The sequence below is a fragment of the Penicillium cinerascens genome (genome assembly GCF_028974065.1).
Source record: "Penicillium cinerascens strain IBT 15544 chromosome Unknown scaffold_4_segment0_segment1, whole genome shotgun sequence".
NCBI lineage: Eukaryota > Fungi > Ascomycota > Eurotiomycetes > Eurotiales > Aspergillaceae > Penicillium > Penicillium cinerascens.
In genome coordinates, this window is record NW_026695298.1 from 961,451 (window position 1) to 984,495 (window position 23,045).

Here is a 23,045-nt window from a genome sequence, read left to right on the forward strand (position 1 = left end):
TGAAAAAAAAAAAAAAAAAAAGATTCAGAGGATGAAGACTTGACGAAAAGGGAGTGTTTGGAGTCGAAATGATGAAGATGGTTGGGATCAGAGGGAAGTGTGAGTGCGCGGTTTGAGAAGGGAAATGACGAGGTCAGATTCACTGCTTTCTTGAGTCTCGACAGACTCAATATCAGAATCTGGGAAGGACGGGTGGGGAAAGGAGATGGATGTGGGCGGAAATAAGGAAGGACTGTGACGAGATCTGAGAAAGAGGTTTCTTGAGGGAGATTGTTTTTGGGGTTTGTAAGGGTAACTGGAGAATCGTCAGCAACTTTCAATGGTGCCAAGAATGCAATGCCGAAGTGGAGATGTGATAGAGTAAGGAGAGGATGGTGGCAGGAAGGATTGAGGATCGGAATGGACAAACTTTGGATGAAGGTGTGATGAAGAATGGGGAAGATGGGTGAAGAGCAGAACGATCAAACGGTTGGGAATGACAGAAGAAAGATACAGGAGGAGCAAAAAAACTTGAAGGGTTGGGACAGTAATTTCACTGCGCAATAAGGAAAAGATTTGTGAAGACAAATAACACGAACTTGGGATGCTTTACATGCCAAAATTTGAAAGGTCGTGATTCCAGCACAAATGTGAGTGAGACGGGAAAATCGATTAGAGGGGTAAAGAGCAAGATGAGAATGAGAAGGAAATAATGGAACATGAATGGAAGGATGTAGTGTATTTCGTATGCAAAAAAAGCGATTTGCGCGCATGGCGCTGGAAGCTCACTTACCTTTCTCTCAGGGAGAGAGCAACCCGGCAGTATGAAAATTTTTATGCAAAACAGGCTTTTAGTTGGTTTGGGTAAATAAGAAGGAAGGAAGGTTTTAGGTAGGGAAGACGACGTAAGTAGAGGGCCTGCCAGTATGAAAAGTAAGCAAGCAAGTGCAGGCGATATCGGTGCATTCACCGCATGCTAGTGAAAATAGCGGGTTTCAGGGATGCATGATACGCATAGGTCATACCCAGGGAACGGCGAAGTATGAATGTCTTATGCGTCAGAAATAGAACATAACCGTGGAAGTCAAGGATATGAAATCCGTCTCACTCGTCTGTGGAGGATTGTGGCTGTATGTCTAACATGTGGGATGGAAGTACCTGTAAGTGAAAGATGTGGAGTACCAAGTTGTCGTGAAAGTTTAGATAGGACAACCTTTAAGAATTAGCACCAAAAGTGAGAGAGTAGAAGATAAGATGCTGATGATGAATGTCAGTCAGCTGATCAGGGCTCATGTAGAAAAGTAGGTGCAACTTATCCTCCAGAGATAATGTTAAAAACCAAGTGCAAGCACGCCGCAGGTCTTCCATGGTTGGCTGTTGAAAGTAAGAATTGCATGAGACGAAGCTGGAGTTATCGATACACAGTCATATAGGGAGGAGGGTTCAGATGATTTGATGATATTAGACATTCATGTATATGTATGTGTAGACTTCAGAAAAACACTAACATTTTGAAGTATAACACTGAAATCAAAGCTTGAAAAAACAAAGCAACACCAAAAAAAGACCAATAGATATTCCCAATGATATAAAACTCAAAACACCGGCTCAAAGAACAGACAGATCAAAATACAGCAAACATTAAACAATTTAGCAGAAGATGGCTTCGAGAGCGTCGACATCACCACCAGCCTTGCGCACAGCCTTGAGAGCTGCCTCACTCAGCTTGCGGCGTCGGTCCCTAGCTTCTTGCTCCCGACGGGCTTTTGTCTTGGAGCTGCCAGAGGGTGCGACACCGCCAAGGATCTTCTGGCTGTCGTGGGCAGTGAAGTTCACAAAGGAGACGCTCACGGACTTATTGGATCCACGAGGGCTGGTGGATGACTTGGCTGACTTGGGGGCGCTCATGCTCTGACCCGAGATCTTTCGGCTGTGGGTACGGCGGTGGCCCTTGGTGCTCTTTGGTGAGCTGGCTTTGGGGGAGAGAGATGGGGAGCGGGAGATATTTTGGACTCGAGGAGCGGTGTAAGGAGTCATAAACTTTTGTCCATTTGAGTGCATCATGCTTGATGATGAGAAGGAGGATTCGGTGGACATGTCGAATGATGGATCCATCTGGATCATAAGTCCGCCGTGCATCATATCATTCTGGCTGCCGACGCTTTGCATGCGCTGTTGAGGTGCCGTATGATAAGCGGATTGTTGTTGCTGAGCAACCTTACTAGGCATGGCGGACCACCATTGACTTTCGGGGCCCTGGAGATCGGGAGTGAAGGAGAGGGAGGGGTTGAAGGCATCAGATTGCCATGAGGAGATGGACTGAGGATCTGAGGAGTGGGAGGAAGAGAAGATGTCATCTGCGGAGGGAGGGCTGGAGTTGGTCAAAGCCGAGGAGACAGGGTGGCTCATGTACTGTTGCTGGTGGCGTGCAAGCGCACCGGCAGAAGGAGAGGGCATAGAGATAGCGGGGGATTGGTGGAAGAGCTGCGCATCATACTGGGACACTTCTGCAGGTTCTCTAGTGTGGTTCATTGTGTCGGCAGCCATGTTCTCATGCTGAACGATAACGTCGGAAGGTGGGGGAGACAAAGGAAGACGATCTGAGCCACCGAGGTTGAAGCTCTGAACCCTTTGGGCCCAAGCCTCGGGGTATGTCATTCTTCCTTTCTGGATAGAGGAGCGCATCAAACTGGGAGAGAAACTTTGCTTGCGCATGAGCGCACGGCGCTCATTGGGATCGCGATGGCGAATGGATTTGGGAGTGACGAGTGCACTTTTGGAGATAGCCTTGCGCCGGGGAGTAGCGGGAGGAGTAGAGGGAGAAGTAGTAACTCCGGTTGTTCCTGCAGGGCGGGAAGAAACTTCGAAGTTGTTCAAACCGAGGTCTGAGATGGCAGAGGGGTGAACGGTGTCTTGAAAAGCGAACTGATCGACTGACGGGCCGTCGTCCTGCAGGGACCACTCTTTAGTCCAAGGTTGCGGCGATTCACACCTGATAGTGGAGCCGGTGGGGGAGTGATCGCCACCGTCACTCGATAACGAGTCCAGCGAGAAGAGCTGCTCAAGATCGCCGGAGTACGACGAGTCTTTGTTGCCATCGGCTCCAGAGCTCTCCGCGTTGACGTATTGGTTGAATAAGTCATCGAAAGAGTGGTTGTACGGTTGGGCGAACATCTTGCTCTTTGTGTTTTCCGTTTGCGGCCAACGGAGACGAAATGACGTGATTGGGTGACCAAAGATCTAGGACTGGAAGATCCCGGGAGGCAAAGTATGCAGAGCATGCAAAATGGGTGCAAAAGAGTCAAAGAGAAAGTGTTTGACTGTTTGTCAAAGAGAGAAAACACTGCAGAGTATGCAAAGATAGCAAAGCAAACAAACAGATCGCGTCGACTATTTGAATGTCCGAGGACAGCTCCAGCCTCATCTTTTTTGCATACATTCCAATGCCTCCCCGGGATGTGCGAGGAATGTACTATGGATGACCCGGTTGGCTCACGCCCGGCTCCACCGACCTTCAGCGGGATCATTCAGGTCTCCGCTGGACCGGTCAGGCCAATCGTAGGATCCCAAAATATCAGTGGCTGAGAAAGCCGTTGGAGGGTGTTCAGCCCCATAGGAAGCTTCGATGTGGATAGCCACCGGCGGGAATGCAACCCTCCCCTCGCTATGCCCAGAGCAGCGTGAACTCTGAATAGCTCCGAGTGGCGGGTGTGGAGAGAGGCACGGTATGCCAAATCAATCCCCTCCCAAATTCGAGCTCAAATGATGGCATTAGGACATGCTAATCGTGGGTCAGAAAGCTCGCCGAGCCCGAGCCGCCTAAATGACCGGTGGAGGTGCCAGGACAGACGCTCTCACGAGCGGATGAGGCAGTCATCTGGTGCCGATGTATGCGTCATGACCGCGGGTAATTCGATCATCAATCGCCCAAATTAGATTCGAGCGACGGTAGGATCTTCCCCTACCTCTAGTGCCCGCCCTGCCCATTAGGCTCTATCATTTGTCAATGCCATGCGCCCAGATCCGCAGGTCGGGTTTTCCACTACACATTGCCGGGTAGGACTGGAATGTGGGTTGGAATGCAGAGGCTGGGCGGAATGTCACTCCCGCTCCAACAATAGCAGGGAATAGTCTTTTGGAATTCGAGAAGGCCAGATTGACTCTCGTACCTGCTTTGATTAGTATAAAGGTAGATCGGAAAGCTCCGATCTGCAGGAGATCGTCGGTCAGTGCACCGTTTGGCGCCCTCGGGCTGGGAACTTTGTTCTAAAATTATCCTCAGGCACAGAACATCTGACCTGATCACCCTTCAGGCTATGGTCGAATGCAGCGGTCGAAATAATATCGAACCATGCGTGGAAGGAGGGCCGTGGGGGGAGGGGCTGACCCCTGTCAGAGTAATCTTTGGAATCTTCCCATCTGCTACCTTTGGCACAGCAAAGGTACCGTTTGCCAAATCCGGCTGCTGGAGACTGGAGACTGGAGACCTGTCCAGAACAAAGCAGAGTATTCATTCAGAGGTGGGTGTAACTGACACCCTTTCATGTCCACGCGTCGCGGCCCAGGCCCCCTGGTGAGGCGAAAGTATTCGTAGGTAGTCCCAGGCACATGATCTGGTACAAATTTTGCGGCGAGGAAGTGAAAGTGAATGCATGATGTGTGAGAAAATTTGTGGGAAGAGAGACGATGAGGAAGCATGATGGAGCCGAAATAAACAGTCCTATGGACGTGCGCTGTCGTCATAGTTCCCTATTGTATTATCAAAAATAGCCTCGCCGCGCATGTCTGCTCAAGCGCTCCAGTAACCCTAGGATTCAAATGCTACCTTACCTCAATCTCCTAGCTAGAGCAGGAGCTAGAACGAGATATGTGCGAAGGGGACGGCAACCCCTATCTAATTGTTTTCTGTGTGGATGAGCGTTCCTTCCTCGAACACTTCTTGGACTGCCCCAACTAATTACATCGTAAGGCTCTGGACGACTTACAACTTCGCTTCTTCTACCCTTTTGTTCGAATTGTTTTCGCAACTGGGATCCATGCCACAGCGCAAGGAGGCTTTCACAATGTTTTCCGCATCTGGGAAGCCAAGAAGTCACCTTAAGCCTAGAGCCATGCACATCCGAGGGAGCACTATAGGCAAAGAAGTCGATCTTGCCTGGCAGCTAGCAGATATGCCTAGTGACAGAGACACCAACTGAACAACCGTGGGCGTCGAAGCCCAATGGTCAGAACCAATGACGAAACCCCTACGAGACGTGAAGTTCTGGCTTGGCAACTCGAACAGCGATGTCAACGTAGTCCTCACGCTTTCTGTCCAGCGCCAGGGCAAGATCACAGTAGGAAAAATAGGATCTGGGCCGTTCAGCAGATCCGGTCCCTCCCAAAATATGGAGATTGTGCGAACCAGCCATGGTCCCCGAATCACAGCCGAAATAAAGATCCGAGTTTCGAGACGTGTTCCTTCGCGATAACAGGGTCACCGAATCCGATTTCGTATTCTTACACGCTGGGTTAAAGGAGATAGCTAGGGACGTATGGCCTGAAATAGACGAATAGTTTAACTAATTAATTGACCAAACCTCACTTCTGCCTAATTTCTGCCTAATTTCTGCCTCACTCCTGTCTCATTTAAGCCTTATAATTAAGGCGACAGCTGAGTCAGAAGTCACAGAGGCAAACCTGAGGCGAAAGAACTGGAATCAGTCATTCACTACCTTTTTTTAAGGCTTTGTGTCTCCTTAGCCTTGTGTCTGCTTTTGTTTATGCCACTCTAATTATAGTGCTTAAAGAGCCCCTGGTCTCTCTCTGTGCTCTTCTATCTTCTATTTCTCCCACGGCCGCTTTTCCGAGTGAAGCCGACGGTGACTCAACAACCCCTCTGCTCACCCCACACAACGTGGGTTCATCCTCGGGTCTCTATCTTGACTTCTCATCTCTTCCCCTATCTCCCATACTTCCACACAGTCCTCGCAGTCTGGTCTGCGATCGCCTGCCTCTTTGCGACCCCTTGTCGCCCTAGCATTCCCGGGCCGTTTGCATCGCGTCGCGAAAATACCCACGCTCACGCCTCCTCTCACCCTTGACATCATCTGTTATCCAACACCAACAATCGCCTCTTGCCTCCCACCTGATATTCCGCACTGAGAAATCACCTCGATATTTCTCAGTTGACCTACCCAATATCTGCGACATCCGCACCCACTCGCTGAGCAAGGAAGCGCCGTTACCGAAACCACGACCACAGACACTACGAACACCATGTACTCGCTGAATCTTCTTGTCGGGGCTGTCCCCGTCAAGTTTCCTTAGGCGATCACACGTTTCTCGTGTGCCTTCACCATGGATATCTCTCCGTGCCTTGGAGGCTTTCGATGCCACAACCGTGTGCTTTTGACTTACAACTGAACTCTCAATCTCAACCTATACTCCACGAACCTATATCGGATCCTATCCGCCTAGGGAAACCCGTGGTATTTAAGACACTGTACCGACCTTGCAGTCATCCTCGTCAAGATTGAGGAAAGAAATACCGCCAGAATGGCCACCGCCACCAACATCAACAGAGAATCATGGGATTCCCTTACTTCAACTTTGGACAATCTTGATGTGTCTTTCTCTCATGACAGTTGTTACGGATCGGACGAAGTCTCCGTTTCCTCAAACAATACCGCTCCGTTGCAGTCGAGTGTTTCGACCAACGTTGTCAAGTGCGAGGAACCATCCTTGCACCCATTTTTGAAGTCGATCTTGAAAAACTCCTGTGCAGACTTGGAAGATGACACCGAATCTGAATCTGGATACGGATCAGATGAAATCGAAAATGGCTATGACGCTCTCGCGGGAGAAGACGAGGAGGACGATGACATCATGTCCGACTTCTCCGTTTGGGAGAACACTTCTCAGGATGTGCCTGAATCGCGTGAAGATCACACTGATCTCTTTGACGACTCCTTCATCGGGTTCGATTCCATGGTCCGATTTGATGACAATATCCGTTACATTGACTCTCCTGAATTCTCAGATGAGGAGATGTCCGAGAGCCAAATGACATGTCATGAGCAATTCCTTCTCCATATGACGCAAAACTCTCAAGCTGCTCTACATGAGTCCCACGCGGAGGACGAGTTAGACGATGAGTCTAAGAGTGACCACAAAGAATTTATTCGGACGACCACCCACCAGCCAGAAGATTTCCCACGGGAGGCTGTCAACGAGGACCGGGAAATTTTTGTCGCAGAGATGAATTGCATCCACGGGATTGCGAACAACAAATACAAACACTATCTCCGCACCCAGGTTGACAACATTCGACTTGGCCACGAAGCCGAGTCCATGCATCCCGACGACCCGCCTTGCATGTACCTCGATCAAATCCTCGATCATGTCATCGGGGTTTTCCGCAACCTCCTTGCTGTGGATGAACTGAATGAACTCGTCGCACTCCGCGAAGAAGAAATGGGCTTGGCCATTGAACACGGCACCATCCATACTTCGAGCTCAGCGTTGAGCCACCATCTGGCTCTGCTGGACAAGATCGAGCACTTCCTCCTCGACAGGCTGACTAACGGTCGTGTGAACGTATGTCCGGACGAGCTGAGCTTCTTCGCCGGCGGTATTGCGCACGCTCTCGGCACCAAGGATCTCCCTGCAGCGGATTAAGATCCTTATCCAAGCACCCACTGCAACAAAGCAACACTACGACGTTACGATTATGAGAAAAATGGTTTTATTTCGCCTTCGGCAGGTTCAGGCGAAGGAACCAAGTGAAGGATTCAACAGTCAGAAAAGCATTCGGATTTTTTATCGCTCTGCTGATGACCGTCGCCGGTCACATGTGTGGTCACGCTAGCTTTGATATTAAATGATGTGAAAGTTTGCCTTGTCTCATCCGTAGATTAATGTCGTAGTTTAATGTCGTAGATTCACAGACCCCTAGTCTCTTCAATTTAACCAGAACGCCACACTTCAGTCCACAGCCCGGTCTCGCCTATCCAACAACCAAAACCCCATCCCAAACCGCAGTCTCAGTCATCAGGCCGGGGCGGAGCAAATCTACCAAAAATTAATCGGATATACGGAGACCGTAGTACCAAGCATCCCAAGAGTCCCACCCTCGCTTCCCAAAATCTCTCCGCAGTCTAGACTCTCAATTCCACGCACAACCCCCCAATCTTTGAAACCACCTACAGTAATCTTGTCCCCACCCGAATGAAGAGCCCGCGCGTTTCAGATCTACCCCCGAGGTGCCCCATCACTGCCGTACCCTACAGTACCGAACAGCCGTGGACGTAGAACCCAAACCACTTCGTAACACATCTGATGCGCGCCAGCGAATGTTGCCGAGGTAGCGGCAGCCATGGGCTCCGCTGCGCTAGCGGACGTTCGTGTGTCGGAGAATTTATAGTTTCCTTCCTTACGCGGCAGGGATGAGCCGGTGCGGGTCGTTGGGGGTCGTTGGGGTTAATTTTATTGATTGACAGTGTCCACCGATGGGCGAGGTGAGCTACGGGCGGAGACGGTTCCAATCCACTGCTATTGCAGAAATTGGCAAGTGGAGGAAAGGGGTTTGATGTGCTATCATGGCGGGGTGGAGAAGTAAGGAGAGGAGAAGACATATATCCCGAGTGAAGATGTGTAGACTGCGACAGGTATTGGTGAGCAAGCCACTGCCCCAACGTACGATGAAAATAGGTATTCTATAATGCAATGTTCTGTACAAAGTCCCTAGGTAGTCATGCCATGCAGGTCTGGGTAAGTTTATGTCGAGGCTGGGTAGAAGTGACAGGTCGAGTCGCTATGCGAGGAGGACGAGTATCCAGAACGCCGCTGCGCCGGGTCGATCCTAACGGCGCAGGAGCACAGACATGCGCCGGGGCTCGATCCTAGTTTTCGAGATGCGGTGAAGAGAATACAGGTGCTAAGTATGCACTGGGCAATAGCCTCGCTGCGTGCCCGCGGTCGTCCTGGATAGGTCATGCATTTGGCATTGATACTTTGGACACAGACACAAGCCGGTCTGCACTGCGTGGGACACATCGTCCTTATTTCCTTGTCCGAGTCATGCTCTCCGTTCATCCGTAGACATGACTGATTCATGCTTCTCGTCCAAGAAATCACTTAGATAGACCGCACAATGCCAAGTGGAGCCCGAATAGACGCGAAGGATTCTGACAGGGAACGAGAGTGGACCACCGCGTGGTCAATCGGGGTCCTCCAAAGATGGACCTGCGCAAGCCACATACTGTACATACAGTGGTGTTGCAAGAGTTTGAAACCACCTTATGTACCTTTCTTTACCGCCTGCTTGTTAGAAGCACACTAACGCCCGTTGAGAGAATATGAATGGTGGAACTACTAATTGCCGGCAGAATAAATAGCTCGGTACCTAAAAGGGTTTCAAACTCTTGGAACGCCACTGTAGCACTACAGTACTGTACAGTACATAAGTGGGAAGTGCCAATGGGATCTTCAATAAAACCGGGTTCTTCGTGGCGAACGCGCCCATCCAAAGCCCGACGGAACGACACCCCGTATGTCGGGTCGGGGTCGAACTGCCCAGGCGAATGGCACGAATTATACGGATTGCACGGACGGCTGCTGGGATAACATCCCTGTCCCATCCTATAATCTTACGAGATGCGTGCGTTCTAGGAACCAATCGGGACGCCGGCGGGTCAATGAAAAATGTATGCGTCGTGATGGGAACGGATGTATCTCAAGTTGGTTGCACGATGTAGTGTCGGTCTCATCGCCTCAATGATTTGTATTCCCTGCTGCGCATCGCCTCGAGCGGCAGACCCTCCACGCCGCGGAGTTGCGGAGGGACTAGCGGGATACGGGAAGGGAAGCTCATAGACCCGCCAAGTTGCCGATCGTGGACCGGAAGATGGACCATGATGGCAGACTCACAGGTGCATGAATCACGAGGATCTGCGCTATGCATAATATTACCTTTGGGATATGATATCTTATGCTCAGGGGAAGCTCCTTTTGACCGCTTGTTGATGACCCACTCGCGGGGAATTTGCGCCAAAATACACCGTACACAGTGGCATTATCTCCATCGTTACCTTATCTCTGCAGAGCCTGATTTACGCCCATTTTCTGGCGTTTTCTGGATTCCGACCATATCCACCGGGATTCCCCCTTTGTACCTGGGCTGTGGGAATGCAGTGGGCCGCTGTGGTTGGAAGACCGTCTCCATCCGATGGCGGGATCAGATCGGATCAAGGTACCGCGTTCGGCTTTCTTCCCAGCGACCACATTTGAAGGGGGAAAATGGGATGTGCGACGCCATTTGGTCATTGATTTACCGGGGAAATATGTACAGCCGTTGAGACCGTGAGAGTGAAAATGTAGAATTCACGTATGCTAGCTCGATCATGGAGGGGCCTAAAAAAAATGATCGGAGATACCGTTTTTGGGACCTCGTGGGTGAAGCGGATCCATGGAACATGGAACGGGGGCTGAGGAACGTGTGGCTATGGAAAACGGGACTGGATGGAGACCGACCGGATGTGGGGCCCGACTCAAGACTATCGAAGACGAGCCCTCGAAGAGAGCAAAGAGGGGTGGAAGGTATGGAACCGCGATCGAAGAGAGACGAAACACGCAAATCACAACCGGCGACAGGGGTATTGCCAGTGCTCAGCAGCTGCTGAGACGGGAAATGTGCCAATAATCCGCACGAGGTGGGCGTAGTCTCGAAGACTAAACTCACCCCCGGTGGCGTGATTGGAGGAGTTCATCGGTGGGTTTCGTTAGCGCAACTCGCAGGCCGTCGATCGTTGACTTCCTTTTTCCGCCTTGGTCCTCTTGTCCCCCTGTTCTTCAACGCGATAGGCTCGGGTGCGGCCTGAACGTGTCCGGACCAATGTTGGCCACGTCGGCCTCAGGTACTACGGACTCCCGTACGAAAAAGATGACATACAGTCCCTTCAATGAAACCCTGAGACGCGAGTCCCTCGTGCCCAGGGGAAGCTATCCGCTGCGCGAACGTAAGAACATGTAACGATACTCCATCGAAGAACCCTCGGGGCACAATCGGGTTCTCCATAATTTATTCTTCGGTAGTCAACCCCCGAATGCTCGTTCTCCACTCCATCGTGAAGACCAGAATTTACTCCTTTTCACTCTCCGTTTCTGCCTTCTCCGTATCCTTTCCTTTTGCTTCGTTTCGCTCGTTTCGTGCTTTCGTCTTTCCCCCTGATACCCAATGAGCCATCGCATCATTGCTCCGTACGGGTACGTTGGAAACCTTCGTTGAGACGGGAATCGACGCTGCCTGCATCCTGCGAAACACGCCCCGAAAGGCCTCCAACCGCAGCGTCAGCAGAGCAACAAAAACTCGGGAACCTGAAGCTGACGGGAGTACAGGATGATTTGATTTAGTGATTTGATTTCAACCCAGTCCCGCTTCCTGTTCGAGGTGGAGCTGTCCCACGCGGCACAAGAGAACAGTAAATAAGGAACGCTAGAACAGCATAACCCACGTCCCCTGGACCGGGGTCCAGCGCCCCATGATGCAACCTTACAAAGGATCCGATTTCCTGGACACCGGGGCCAAGTCCCGTTCTCGCACCAGCAGCATCTCCAGCGACTCGCAACACCCCCGAGTCAACCTCATGTCTCCCCCCGCCGTTCGACCGCCGCCTGGTTTCGTTTCGTCGGCGGCCGCTTCCGAGATCATCACCTCCGACCAGGAGTTCAACGCTGCCGATTTTGTCGCCGACGACGAGGAACCCGGGTCGGGCGCAAATGCGCTGGTGACCCCCGCCGCGCTCTCTCTCTTGAACAATTTTCTCGATAACCTACTCTTCAACATTCTCGCGGCATCCAAATCGACACAGTTGACTTCGATCCGACCATGTCTGGCCGATGTCTTGAAGCCGCGACTGGCTGGAGAAGTCGTGGCTACCGCGGACGAGGAGCTGAGTGAATACATGGGCGGAGCGGAGGATGAGCAGACCGAATTTCGCGGCGGCCAGCAGCCGGGCGGGGAATTCGACCTGGTACGCTCCTGGAAATTGACGCGCCTACGGTGTATGGTCTACACTCGCCTGGGCGACATGGAAGAGGAGGACGAGGACGAATATATTGCTCAGGAGGGCCTCGGGGAGTGCGACGGAGCCCCCCGCCGTTTCTCCAGCCATGTCGACAACATCACCCCCGCGGCAGCCATTTTCTTGACCTCGATCATCGAGCACATTGGCGAGCGAGCCCTCGTCATTGCGGGCGAAACGGCGCGCTCCCGGCTGTCAGCGAAGCTCAACGACAGTGCGAGTGTCTCAACCGACATGGAAGAAGAGCACAAGACAATCGACCAATTGGTAGTGGAGGACCTTGACATGGAGAAATTGGCCTTGAATGCGACACTGGGCCGTTTGTGGCGCACGTGGAGAAAACGCAGACGCGGCACTACCGTCTCTCGAACCCTGTCTCGGGCGGAGTCTCGGGAGTCTTTCCGGCGTCGCGGCTACTCCCTCGCCAACAGTCGCAAGAGCAGCATTGGAACCATTGAGGAGCCGGTGACTCCCAAGGAGCCTCTCCCGGAAGAGGAACCTACTCCTGTGGACCCGGCAGCGGTGCCTCTGCCGATGGGCGACCACGATGTCCTGGAGATTGAGGTGCCCGGTTACTCGCACGAGCTGGAGGGTGAGGTACAGACTATGGAGGCCATGGTTGCCCACAAGGTGCGACCGCGGAGTTTGATGGTTTTCCCTTCACCTTCGCTTACGCCGAGATCCCCCGGGTCGCGAAACGCGTCTCCTGTGAGTGCCTCGGCCATTGAGAACCCGAAGTCGCTTCGCCATTCTCGCTCCAGGTCATTGCCAAATGCGGCGGCCAGCACACCATGCGAGGTGCAGGAGCCTGTAGAGGACGAACAACCATCCCCGACTTCCAGCGAAAAGGCCAAGATGCTCGAAACCATGTACGAGGATGACGAATCGGCCGAATTTGTGGATGCTGCAGAATCCGCGACTGGCCTTGCTATTTCCACGCCGAGCGAAGAGCCGGAGGTGGCTGAATCTGACGATAAAGCGAGAATGCCGATCGTGCATGAGGAAGAGGAACCAGGTCCGCCAGTCAACGAAACGGTCGCATCTTTGCGATCTGCTAGCCCGGAGGAGGAGATGATCGATCAAATTACCAACACGCGAGTTCCGGTTTCATCCCTAGATGATCGATCAGCCAACGGCCCGGAGGTGATTGAAGGACAAGGGATGTGCGAGAAGCCCCGACCTCCGTCAACGATTCAACGACCACGCCGACAGTCTAGCAGAGATTCTGCACAGTCTAATGCAAAGGCGATCGTTGCAGAGACTAGCGAGCTGGACATGCAATCCGTCGTGGTGGCCCCGCAGACGCAAGGGGCAGAACCCACAACACCCGCTGCCACCATCGAGGCTATCGAATCTCCTAACGACAAAGATGATGCTATCGACGACGATCAGAATAAGTCGGTCATGTCTTCTACCCCTGCGACTCAGCCCGCCGTCGAAGATGTCGCGCCCGAGACGACTCAGGGGCCTTCCGTTTATCCCGAAACCACTCGACCTTCGTCAACTTCTGGAGATAGCGAGCTTTCATCAAGGTCCCGCAGACATAAGCCTACTCCGTTGATTGTCGCAGCCAGCAACCGCAGTTCTGCAGGAGCCGAGCGTGCAGCCGTTCAGCGAATGCCTCCACGCCCATCAACATCCATCTCTTCGGCCCAACCGAAGTCTCGTCGATCAGAGAGCTTTAACAGTTCCCGTGACAAGCGTCCAGTCACAGCTGGCTCGACCACATCCCAAGTGTCTACCAAAATCAAGGGCATCATGGGCCGCCAACCCGGGGATTCCCCTTCGCTCCGTCTTCGCAGCTCGTCCGAGACAAGCCGGGAATCTGGCAGTGGTGACTCTGTGGAAAATGATACCTCGGCAGATCTGGACAAGCTGATCAACAGCGACGAGACAATCCATTTCACGCTGACACCGCGAAGTGTAAGAGAAATGTCTTTCCCCGAATCGGGTCGGCCGTTCCCTCGGTCAGATACCAAGGACACCCATGATCTGGCCGATTTCATCAAAAACACGGGTCCATACGGCGAGGAACCTCACAAGGCTCGGGCCTCTATTTCTTCGAAAGCGACTGGAGAGTTGACGTCTCTCGGACGTGTCAGATCGACCCTCGACTCCCCCAAGAGCATTTCTGTCCCTCCCATATCCCCCATTTCTCCTCGTGTGCCTCCCTCACCCAAGCCTTCCGCATCTCCACAGGCCCGGGATGCCCGCCCTTCCGCCAATTCGACTCGGGAGTTTGCCGAGTTCATCAAGTCGACTGGACCTGTCAGCCCCAGCGGAAGTACATTTACTCCCAGCCCTCCTCCGAGCGTGATGTACCAGCAGGGCAGCTTCGGAGGTGCCAAGACTTCTCGTCCTCCGTCGACCCTGTCAAGCAGCACAAAGAGCACGAGCAATTCAAATCAATCTCGAGCCAAGTCTCGTCTTGTTGAACCCCAGCGTTCGGCCACGTCTGAGCTTATCGACTTCATCCGCGAGGGGCCTTCGCAGCCAGGAACTCACCGTATCCCTCGGACAGTTGCACCATTCCGAAACACGGCTGACTCGGATGACCTGCGCCTCGACTCTGCTCAGCAGGACAAGGGCACCTCTCTTGCCAGTGCCCAAGAAAGCTCTCGCACTGGAGTCCTGGACTCATCTAAGCGCATCCCTAGCCAGCCCAAGGCGAAACCCTCAGCAAGTGATGCTGTGTCAGACGACCCTCGTCCTACTCGCAAGCAGCACCGAGTTCTCGATCCCTACGCTATCCCCGACGACGATGATGAGGAAGAGGACGATATGCTGGAAGACCTCATCAATGCCAAACCACCTCAGCGTCAAGAAGAGAGCTTGATTGATTTCCTGCGAAGCGAGCCTCCGCCCGATTTCCAGCAATCCGCTCCTCAACCGCTGAACATTAACATTCCTCAACAGTCGAGCTCCAACGGGTTCGTGAGCAGCGCATCAGACCTAAAGTCCCGCTTGCGCCGAGGCAACGCAGACAAAGGACCTTCGAACAAGATGTCTCTCAGTTCACTGCGCTCTCAAAACACCCTCAGCAACGGACAATCCCCATCAAACTACGCCGCCAAGATTGGCATGGAACGCAACCCAGGCACGATCCCGTCCGCATCCAACAAGCAGACGGAGACCGGCGCACTGGCAGACTTCCTGCGCAACACCGGCCCCCCCGAGCCTCGAGTTAACATGAACCCCAAGATGAAGGAGGGTTCATTCTCGCGATTCTTCTCTCGGCGCCGGAAGGTCGAGGCCTAAGCCCCGAACACATTTCATGCTTTGAGCGTTTCAAGTCCATCTAACGATCCACATATCTCATGTCCATCGTTTCGATCATTTCCCTCATATTCATCTTTTCGTTTCCCTTGTTTATCTACACATTGTATAAAGGCATGTCCTGTTTATTTATCTCATTGTTTCTCATGGCTACGACCCGGTGGCTTGCCTGTTTCTTCATGTGACCCACTTTCTCTTTCTAATTTCCTTTCTGTGGATGTGATACTCTCCGGCACTGAACGACTAATACGGATCTTTTCCTTTCCTTTTCTTTCTCTCCCGTGGGCCTTGACTGGGATTGTTCTGGTCCCCTTTTGAATTTTGCGAGATACCATGTTTGAAGTACTTGTGCCAGTATCCAAAAGCCTCGACGCTCAGAAACTATTCAAATGTTTCTCAATTTATACTCCTTACTATCAATTCTTCTGTATTATCAGTAGTTATCATCAACAGATGAGACGCTTGCTGTCTGTTGTTAACATTCAGTACTTAAGAAAGGGCGATCTATCATGACTAGGCCACAATGCAAGACTGTGATCTCTTGTTCAGCTTCTGAGGTCCAGTAGTACTTTTCAGTCGAAAGCGCTTTTCTACAAAGTGTAAAATGCCCTGTTAAGAAGAGACGTTTACTACTGGTTTATAGATGTACCTGGGTCCGGAACATCGTTGATCCCGTTGATCCCGACTCCCCTTTCCAGGTGGCATCAACAGCATCAACAGCTCCCTCTGTTTACCACTCCATTTGCCAACCATGGGATCCGCTCCCTTCACAATGAGGTCCGTCCTCGCCTTCTTCCTCCTCGCGATCCAACTCGTGTCCGCCCTGAAATTCGAATTGCCCGCCGGCCACGGCAAGAACGAGCGATGCGTCCGCAACTTCGTGTCCCGCGACCAGCTGGTCGTGGTCACTGCTATCGTGAACGGCCAGAAGGGTGATGGCCAACAGGTCAACATGCACGTATGTGAAATACTCTCTTGAGGGACCCGAGGTTCAAATTGCTGCAATTGGACTGATGGTGTCGGCTCCAACGACACCGAACACGCGACAGCTAACGCTCCCTTTCTGTACAGATCAAGGACGCCATGGGCAATGACCACGGGCGTCCCAAGGATATCGTGGGTGAGGTGCGCCAGGCGTTTACTTCCACCGCGGACACTGCTTTCGATGTGTGCTTGAGCAACCAGCTTGTCGGTCGTGGTAAGTTATCACCTTACGGGTTCGAAGAGCCCTCCGAGGCCGTTTCTATTTAATTAAATGCTAAATTCATCACCCACTCGCAGGTGCCAATGCCAACTCCTTCCGTGAAGTCGAGCTCGACGTCGAGATCGGCGCCGACGCCCGCGACTGGTCCAGCATCCAAGTCCAAGAGAAGCTCAAGCCCGTCGAGACCGACCTCCGCCGCATCGAAGAGATGGTCCAGGATATCGTCACAGAGATGGAGTACCTGCGTGCGCGTGAGCAGCGTCTGCGCGATACCAACGAGAGCACCAACGAGCGAGTGAAGTGGTTTGCTTTTGGCACCATGGGCATGCTGATGGGACTCGGCGCGTGGCAGGTTGTCTACCTGAGGGCTTACTTCCGATCTAAGCACCTTATCTAGGTTGCGGTTGATTTGAAGAGTGGTTGCATTTTGGAGTGTTCGCTTATTTTTCGTTTCTTTTTGGATTTACGAACGAGCGCGTTCGAGAGAATGTTCCCCACTGTTTGTGTACTCTCTCATGTCTTATGGCATTCTGTTCCAACAGTCATGACCTCAATGATACAAAAAATGGGCTCTGCATCTGCTGGGCATTAATTAAGTTGCTATAGATGGGCTATGCATTCTGTTAGATGGGATCGCTCTGCCGCCAAGTGGCCCAGTAGACAACCATCTGCTTAAATCTTGAATGTTTCCTGCATGTAGTACGCCCTTCAAAGGATTCAACAGAGTATTAGCCCAAATGAAGGCCTCAATCAAGCAGTCCGAACATGGCTGTGTAATCTTCCGCGGCCTGGTGGACCGGCGACCCGCAAACACTGCAAACCCCGGCACGTCGGTACATTTTCGGGCCATTACTCTAGATGACATCAAGCCCGCGTCGTGGTGCATGAACGCCTCAATTTCCTTCATCCAAGTTCCAACTACCCCAAGGATAGGTAAAGGATATCAAAATGACCTCTTCGCGACTCATCACCCGCCTCATGCGGCCCTCGCCGTCAAGCTACACCCCGATCTCAGCATTGAACCGCTCCTTCGGCTCTTCGGCTCTGCGCTTCAAAGATGCCAACGATCGCGCCCCTCCCAATGCCCAGGCTCACCGCGAGAACCAGGCCAAGAAGCAGCCGAATCAGTTCGTTCCTAATACTACTTCAACCATGACCAAGGACTATCCGAATGTCGGCCAGAAGCCGTCGCCGCCTGAAATGCTCAACACGGTCGATCCTAACTACCGCCCGGCGGATCCGTACCCTGGCAAGATTGAGCATTTCACTGGTGGACGCCAGGAGAGCGGCGCGCAGAAACCCGAGCTTGGCGTTGGCGAAATGGAGGGTATCACCTTCAAGGTTGAGCCGTTGAAGCGGGTTAACGAGGATGTGACGACCATGCGTGCTCGGTTACTATGTAAGTTTCCCTTACCTGCAGACAGGAGCACACTCTTGGGGAACAGATCTAATCAATCATATCAGACCAGAGCCGGAAGCGTGGAATCCTTGAATCCGACCTTCTTCTCTCAACCTTCGCCGACGTCTACCTGGGAAAAATGAGCCCAGAGCAGCTCCAGGAATACGACCGCTTCCTCGACGAAAATGACTGGGACATCTACTACTGGGCGACGCAAGACCCACCCACCGAAGACTCCTCCGCGCCTGCTGAGGACACTCTGACGGAGACCTGGAAGCGGACTGGCGCCAAGAGCGGCGAGTGGGCTCAGACCGTTGGTGCCTTTAAGGCGGCGTACCGGCCTGTGCCGTCGCGGTGGGATGGTTCGGAGGTTTTGAACCTGTTGAGAGAGCATGTCCGCGATAAGAGCGCGACGGGCTTCGAGTCGGCGAAGAATAAGAAGACTGGTGGCGGTTTGGGACGGATGCCCAATGTTCAGGTGTTTAACTCGTGAGAGTTGGTGCCGTTCTTTCTTACTCTTTTGTACTATACCTGCTTGAGGGCACCTATATATTCGTTGAATTAGATGTATGAAGAAGTGAATGCATACGGTGGTGCAACAGTTGCGAACTAGATGGATGAACTATGTGAATCCGGTTGCTCATTTTATGGTCAAACGGACATCAGGATGTTTGTTGTTTTCAGATGGTCTGAGGTAGATAGATGCAAACTTAACAAACCCGGCATTTAGATAGCCCAGCAATTGTAACTAAGATGCGAAGAATTACTCAATTGAATTACAGGACAAACGCCGTATACGACTCCAGTCTCTTAAATGAGGCTAAGTGTACGTAGCGAATGCAAGGGGTATACTCCCTGTCAGAATGCACTGCGCTGTATGCTGCGGGACGATTACTTCTGCAGCCACGGTTTTAGACCAACAAAAATTGTATACTAGGACTTGTAGATGGAACATTAAATTGGCATAGTATAATTAATGTATTCAATGATGTTTAATGCATCTCGTGTGTCAAGATTGGTATCTAGGGTATACGGAGTATTGTCTGGTCATTGTTGTACACTCCCGGGCAACTGCATTTTTGATGGACCTCGAGTGTACCAAAGTATACGGCAGAAAATCAATCCAGCAAATCCAAGTCGGCCAAACCAATCGAATGTATTAAAGTATAGAGTTGGATGAGTGTCACATGACCTTCGCTTAGTTTAGGGCACGGCGGAACCACACAAGGCGCTGGCCAACCGGGTTAGGGCTTGAGCGGGCACGCAGCGTCTCCTTCCTCTGCGATTTTATCTCCTCAGCGTCAACGACCTACTCCGCCCATCCTTCCCCTTCCATCGTCTCATTCCCATCATGGCTGAGCAGCTGGTTCTTCGCGGCACCCTCGAGGGCCACAATGGCTGGGTTACTTCCCTTGCCACCTCTCTGGAGAAGTAAGAGACCCGAGACCTGCTACCTCGAATTTTCGCCTCGAATACTGTACTGACTTGACTTCGACATTTAGCCCCAACATGCTGCTGTCTGGTTCTCGCGACAAGACCCTGATCATCTGGAACCTTACCCGCGATGAGCAGGCTTACGGTTACCCCAAGCGCAGCCTGGAGGGCCACTCCCACATCGTCTCTGACTGTGTATGCTATTTGCCCCTCCCGTCTCGACCGGATGCAGTGTGAAAGGATTCATTGGACGTGGATACCATGGAATCGGATCAAAGTACCGGGGCAATTGGACTGTTTGGCTGACCGCTGGTCTTTTTTTTGTGCGTATAGGTGATCTCCTCCGACGGTGCCTACGCTCTGTCCTCCTCCTGGGACAAGTCGCTCCGTCTCTGGGAGCTGTCCACCGGCAACACCACCCGCACCTTTGTCGGCCACACCAACGATGTTCTGTCCGTCTCCTTCTCCGCCGACAACCGTCAGATCGTCTCCGGTTCCCGTGACCGCTCCATCAAGCTGTGGAACACCCTCGGTGACTGCAAGTTCACCATCACCGACAAGGGCCACACCGAGTGGGTCTCCTGCGTTCGCTTCAGCCCCAACCCCCAGAACCCCGTCATTGTCTCCGCCGGCTGGGACAAGCTCGTCAAGGTACGATATCAATCTCAATTTCCTTCGAAGCAAGCCCTCGAGACTTGTATTTGCCCTTTATTTCACATGATGTTTGCATAAACGTATTTGCTACTTCAGAGCCCTTACCGGCCATGAGACAATCTTTCACCCAATGCCTGATGTTAAAAAAAAAATCCAACTTTTTGTTGGATGAGGAGGACGCGGAAACCCTTTTTCTTCTGGACTCATTTGCGTTTATGAATCCACCGCTGACAATTTATCCTCAATCTAGGTCTGGGAGCTCGCTTCCTGCCGCCTGCAGACCGACCACATCGGTCACACCGGCTACATCAACACCGTCACCATCTCCCCTGACGGATCCCTCTGCGCCTCCGGTGGCAAGGACGGTACCACCATGCTGTGGGACCTGAACGAGTCCAAGCACCTCTACTCCCTCCACGCCGGTGACGAGATCCACGCTCTTGTCTTCTCCCCCAACCGCTACTGGCTGTGCGCTGCCACCAGCAGCTCCATCACCATCTTCGACCTCGAGAAGAAGAGCAAGGTTGATGAGCTCAAGCCCGAGTACGTCGAGAAGGGCAAGAAGAGCCGTGACCCCGAGTGTATCTCCCTGGCCTGGTCCGCCGACGGCCAGACCCTGTTCGCCGGTTACACCGACAACAAGATCCGTGCCTGGGGTGTTATGTCGCGGGCATAGATGAGTTGATGATGTGCGGGTGAAGGAGCAAGGCCTGTTTTTGATCTATCGCCAAGGGAATCAAAAAAAAGTTCAAAACCAGAACAAGAAGGGCATTGGTTTGGGATGTATGAGCCACGAGCAATGAAGCACTCTCGGTGCCGGGAAATGAGGCCCGACCTGGAGGTTTTCTTACATGCCTAGCTTACTTGATTCACCATTAAAATCGAATGTCTGGAATCTTGTGAAGGCATGTGATGTTCTAATACCACAAGGCATCAAAATGTTTCCTATTTTTCTTCATTCGGGGTTTTTGCGTAGCTGGTTTGAATCTGTATGCCGTAAAATGTAATTTAGACCGCTGACTGTTTCAAGGTGCATGGATACCCTCGAGGCTTGCACTACCCATCTAAAATAGGAGCGCCTCCAAGGAATTTTCCGAAGGTCTCCTTCATCAGCCCATTTACGGAGCCTCGAAAGTTATACGGTCTGCGGGTTTCAAGCAGCCCACTGGTGCCATCTTCCAAGTTATTTGACTCGATATACCGACAAAGATATTGATCAAGATAGCAATCCTCCAAATGTTTTTTAGTAATTCAGTTTCAAAGGGTTACATTTGGTAATGGTGTTGGTGGAATGGTATGGAACAGTACTAGGATAGAACATAAACTGACCATCAATAATCTTAAGAAGTGGCGAGAAATTGGAAATCGCTGCCTTTTTGCTCAACGAGGAGGTCGCGGACTACCTCTAAGAAGGTTCGTTACGATAAACTACGAAGAGGGGACTCGTCTTTCCGTATATAGGAGTTGTGTTCTACATGGTCATAATGTACATCAAGCGCACAGCTCTACATGCACCTATTTCTTGCTAAATCTCTTCAACGCCGCATCCGCCATAGCAACACCGTCCTCGTATCCCAATCCACTAGCGAGCGACTTGGCCTCCGTGTACCGCTGCTTAGCCACATCAGGCTTATTCTGCAGCTCTGCAAGCTCGCCCAGATTGTATGTGGCCGCCACGCAAGTAATATCGCACTCCTCATCGCGGACCGGGGGCTGAATGCGTGCCGCAACATCAAGGGACTTTTGAGCCCATAGCCGCGCAGCCTCGACAGTCTGTTCCCGAGGGATGGCCTGCTGTTGGGAGCGAGGCGAAGCAGGCAGTTGCACCTGGCCAGCCATAGCGCTGGCGACATCGTTCAGAAGGGTCACCTGCTTGCACGATGGCGAGTTACCCTCCGCCACGCGGAGCATTTCCAGTGCGCGCAAATACAACGGCATGGCGAGCTCGTGTCTGTCCTTGGCGGTGTAGGTGGATGCGAGCTCCGCCAGCGCTGTGGCGATCTCGGTCATATTCAACCAAGCGTCACTGTCCGCATCACCGGCACCTCCGCCAACGGGGAGACCCAGCTTCTGTCGGCGGTGCATCTCCTTCAAACACAGCTCCACGGCAGCGACCTGCGCAGCCTCAGCCTTCTTGTCTTCCTGGATATGATCACTGGAGTACAGCTCTGCCAGTTTCATCTCCATGCCGACAACCTTCTTGAGCGCTTTGTCGCGCTGGCGGGTCTCGAATGCCTGCAACTTCTTTAATTCCTCCTCTGTGTCCTGGAGGGCCCCCTCTTTGATGTGAACATTCTCCGGGGTATCCTTTGCCGGAGAAGGTGGTTTCGCATCCTTCTTCTTCTCGGTTGCAGCCTCTACAGCCCGCCCTTCCTCGACCCACTTCATTGTCTCGTTCTTCGTCCGCTCCAGCACCTCAATCGCTGCCTTCACCAAGCCCGCCTTTTCCAACATCAGAGCGACCTGCAGCTTAATCCCCATGACCTCGTCTGAGAAAGGATGCATGCCCATATCAATAGCTCTCCGCAAAGCTTCCTTGTAATGATTCAGCGCCTTAATCGGATTCAGGTCGATCTCGGTGTAGTAGATCGCGGAGCGGAGCGACTCGGCTACTGGCTGCGGAAAGTTGTGGTATTGCGGTTGGACCTGCGTGAGTTCCACGTAGGAAATATAAGCGAACATGCCGATGCCACCGATGACCGATAATATGGCCAGTGGTAGCATGATAGGGTTCTTGCGGAAGATCCCTTTGGAGGCTTCGCGGTAATTCATGCGCAGGCGTTGGGCATAGGTGAGGTGTCGTGCACGAGGGAAATGTGCGTTCCCAAGTGCTCTCGCATTGTTATATCCTGGTTGTGACGTTGGCCGGGTGTTCTGGCTGCATATTGATCGAGTGGCGGTTTGGCGCTGTGCTTGTAGGAGTCGCGGGGCGGCGGCGCTGATGCGCCGCGATGTTGTGCGGAACATTGGCTATGTTTTAAATTTCTCGAGGGGCTCGGTGCGCAATTTCGATTTCCCCTTGAGGTTTGGAGGGGTT

General features: G+C 52.4%; 7 protein-coding genes across 7 annotated transcripts; 5 read left to right on the forward strand and 2 right to left on the reverse strand.

Moving 5' to 3' along the window:
• Positions 1–1,629: 1,629 nt before the first annotated feature.
• Positions 1,630–3,153, reverse strand: wetA (developmental regulatory protein WetA; the record flags this gene model as incomplete). The annotated part of the gene is made up of 1 exon (XM_058456511.1): positions 1,630–3,153. The coding sequence occupies one exon, from the start codon at positions 3,151–3,153 to the stop codon at positions 1,630–1,632; it is 1,524 nt and encodes a 507-aa protein (XP_058303410.1).
• Positions 3,154–6,516: 3,363 nt separating this feature from the next.
• Positions 6,517–7,638, forward strand: N7498_009456 (uncharacterized protein; the record flags this gene model as incomplete). The annotated part of the gene is made up of 1 exon (XM_058456512.1): positions 6,517–7,638. The coding sequence occupies one exon, from the start codon at positions 6,517–6,519 to the stop codon at positions 7,636–7,638; it is 1,122 nt and encodes a 373-aa protein (XP_058303411.1).
• A 3,860-nt stretch (positions 7,639–11,498) lies between these two features.
• On the forward strand, positions 11,499–15,299 carry N7498_009457 (uncharacterized protein; the record flags this gene model as incomplete). Its single annotated transcript, XM_058456513.1, has 1 exon — positions 11,499–15,299. One exon carries the CDS (start codon positions 11,499–11,501, stop codon positions 15,297–15,299), a length of 3,801 nt encoding a protein of 1,266 aa, XP_058303412.1.
• A 769-nt stretch (positions 15,300–16,068) lies between these two features.
• On the forward strand, positions 16,069–16,918 carry N7498_009458 (p24 family protein; the record flags this gene model as incomplete). The annotated part of the gene is made up of 3 exons (XM_058456514.1): positions 16,069–16,275; positions 16,389–16,515; positions 16,599–16,918. 3 exons carry the CDS (start codon positions 16,069–16,071, stop codon positions 16,916–16,918), a joined length of 654 nt encoding a protein of 217 aa, XP_058303413.1.
• Positions 16,919–17,469: 551 nt separating this feature from the next.
• N7498_009459 (succinate dehydrogenase assembly factor 2) lies at positions 17,470–18,413 on the forward strand (the record flags this gene model as incomplete). Its single annotated transcript, XM_058456515.1, has 2 exons — positions 17,470–17,920; positions 17,986–18,413. 2 exons carry the CDS (start codon positions 17,470–17,472, stop codon positions 18,411–18,413), a joined length of 879 nt encoding a protein of 292 aa, XP_058303414.1.
• Positions 18,414–19,173: 760 nt separating this feature from the next.
• Positions 19,174–20,966, forward strand: cpcB (40S ribosomal protein RACK1). Its single transcript, XM_058456516.1, has 4 exons — positions 19,174–19,351; positions 19,423–19,549; positions 19,688–20,005; positions 20,259–20,966. The coding sequence occupies exons 1-4, from the start codon at positions 19,272–19,274 to the stop codon at positions 20,682–20,684; spliced, it is 951 nt and encodes a 316-aa protein (XP_058303415.1). The 5' UTR covers positions 19,174–19,271; the 3' UTR covers positions 20,685–20,966.
• A 557-nt stretch (positions 20,967–21,523) lies between these two features.
• Positions 21,524–22,975, reverse strand: N7498_009461 (TPR domain protein; the record flags this gene model as incomplete). The annotated part of the gene is made up of 1 exon (XM_058456517.1): positions 21,524–22,975. One exon carries the CDS (start codon positions 22,973–22,975, stop codon positions 21,524–21,526), a length of 1,452 nt encoding a protein of 483 aa, XP_058303416.1.
• Between the last annotated feature and the right edge of the window lie 70 nt (positions 22,976–23,045).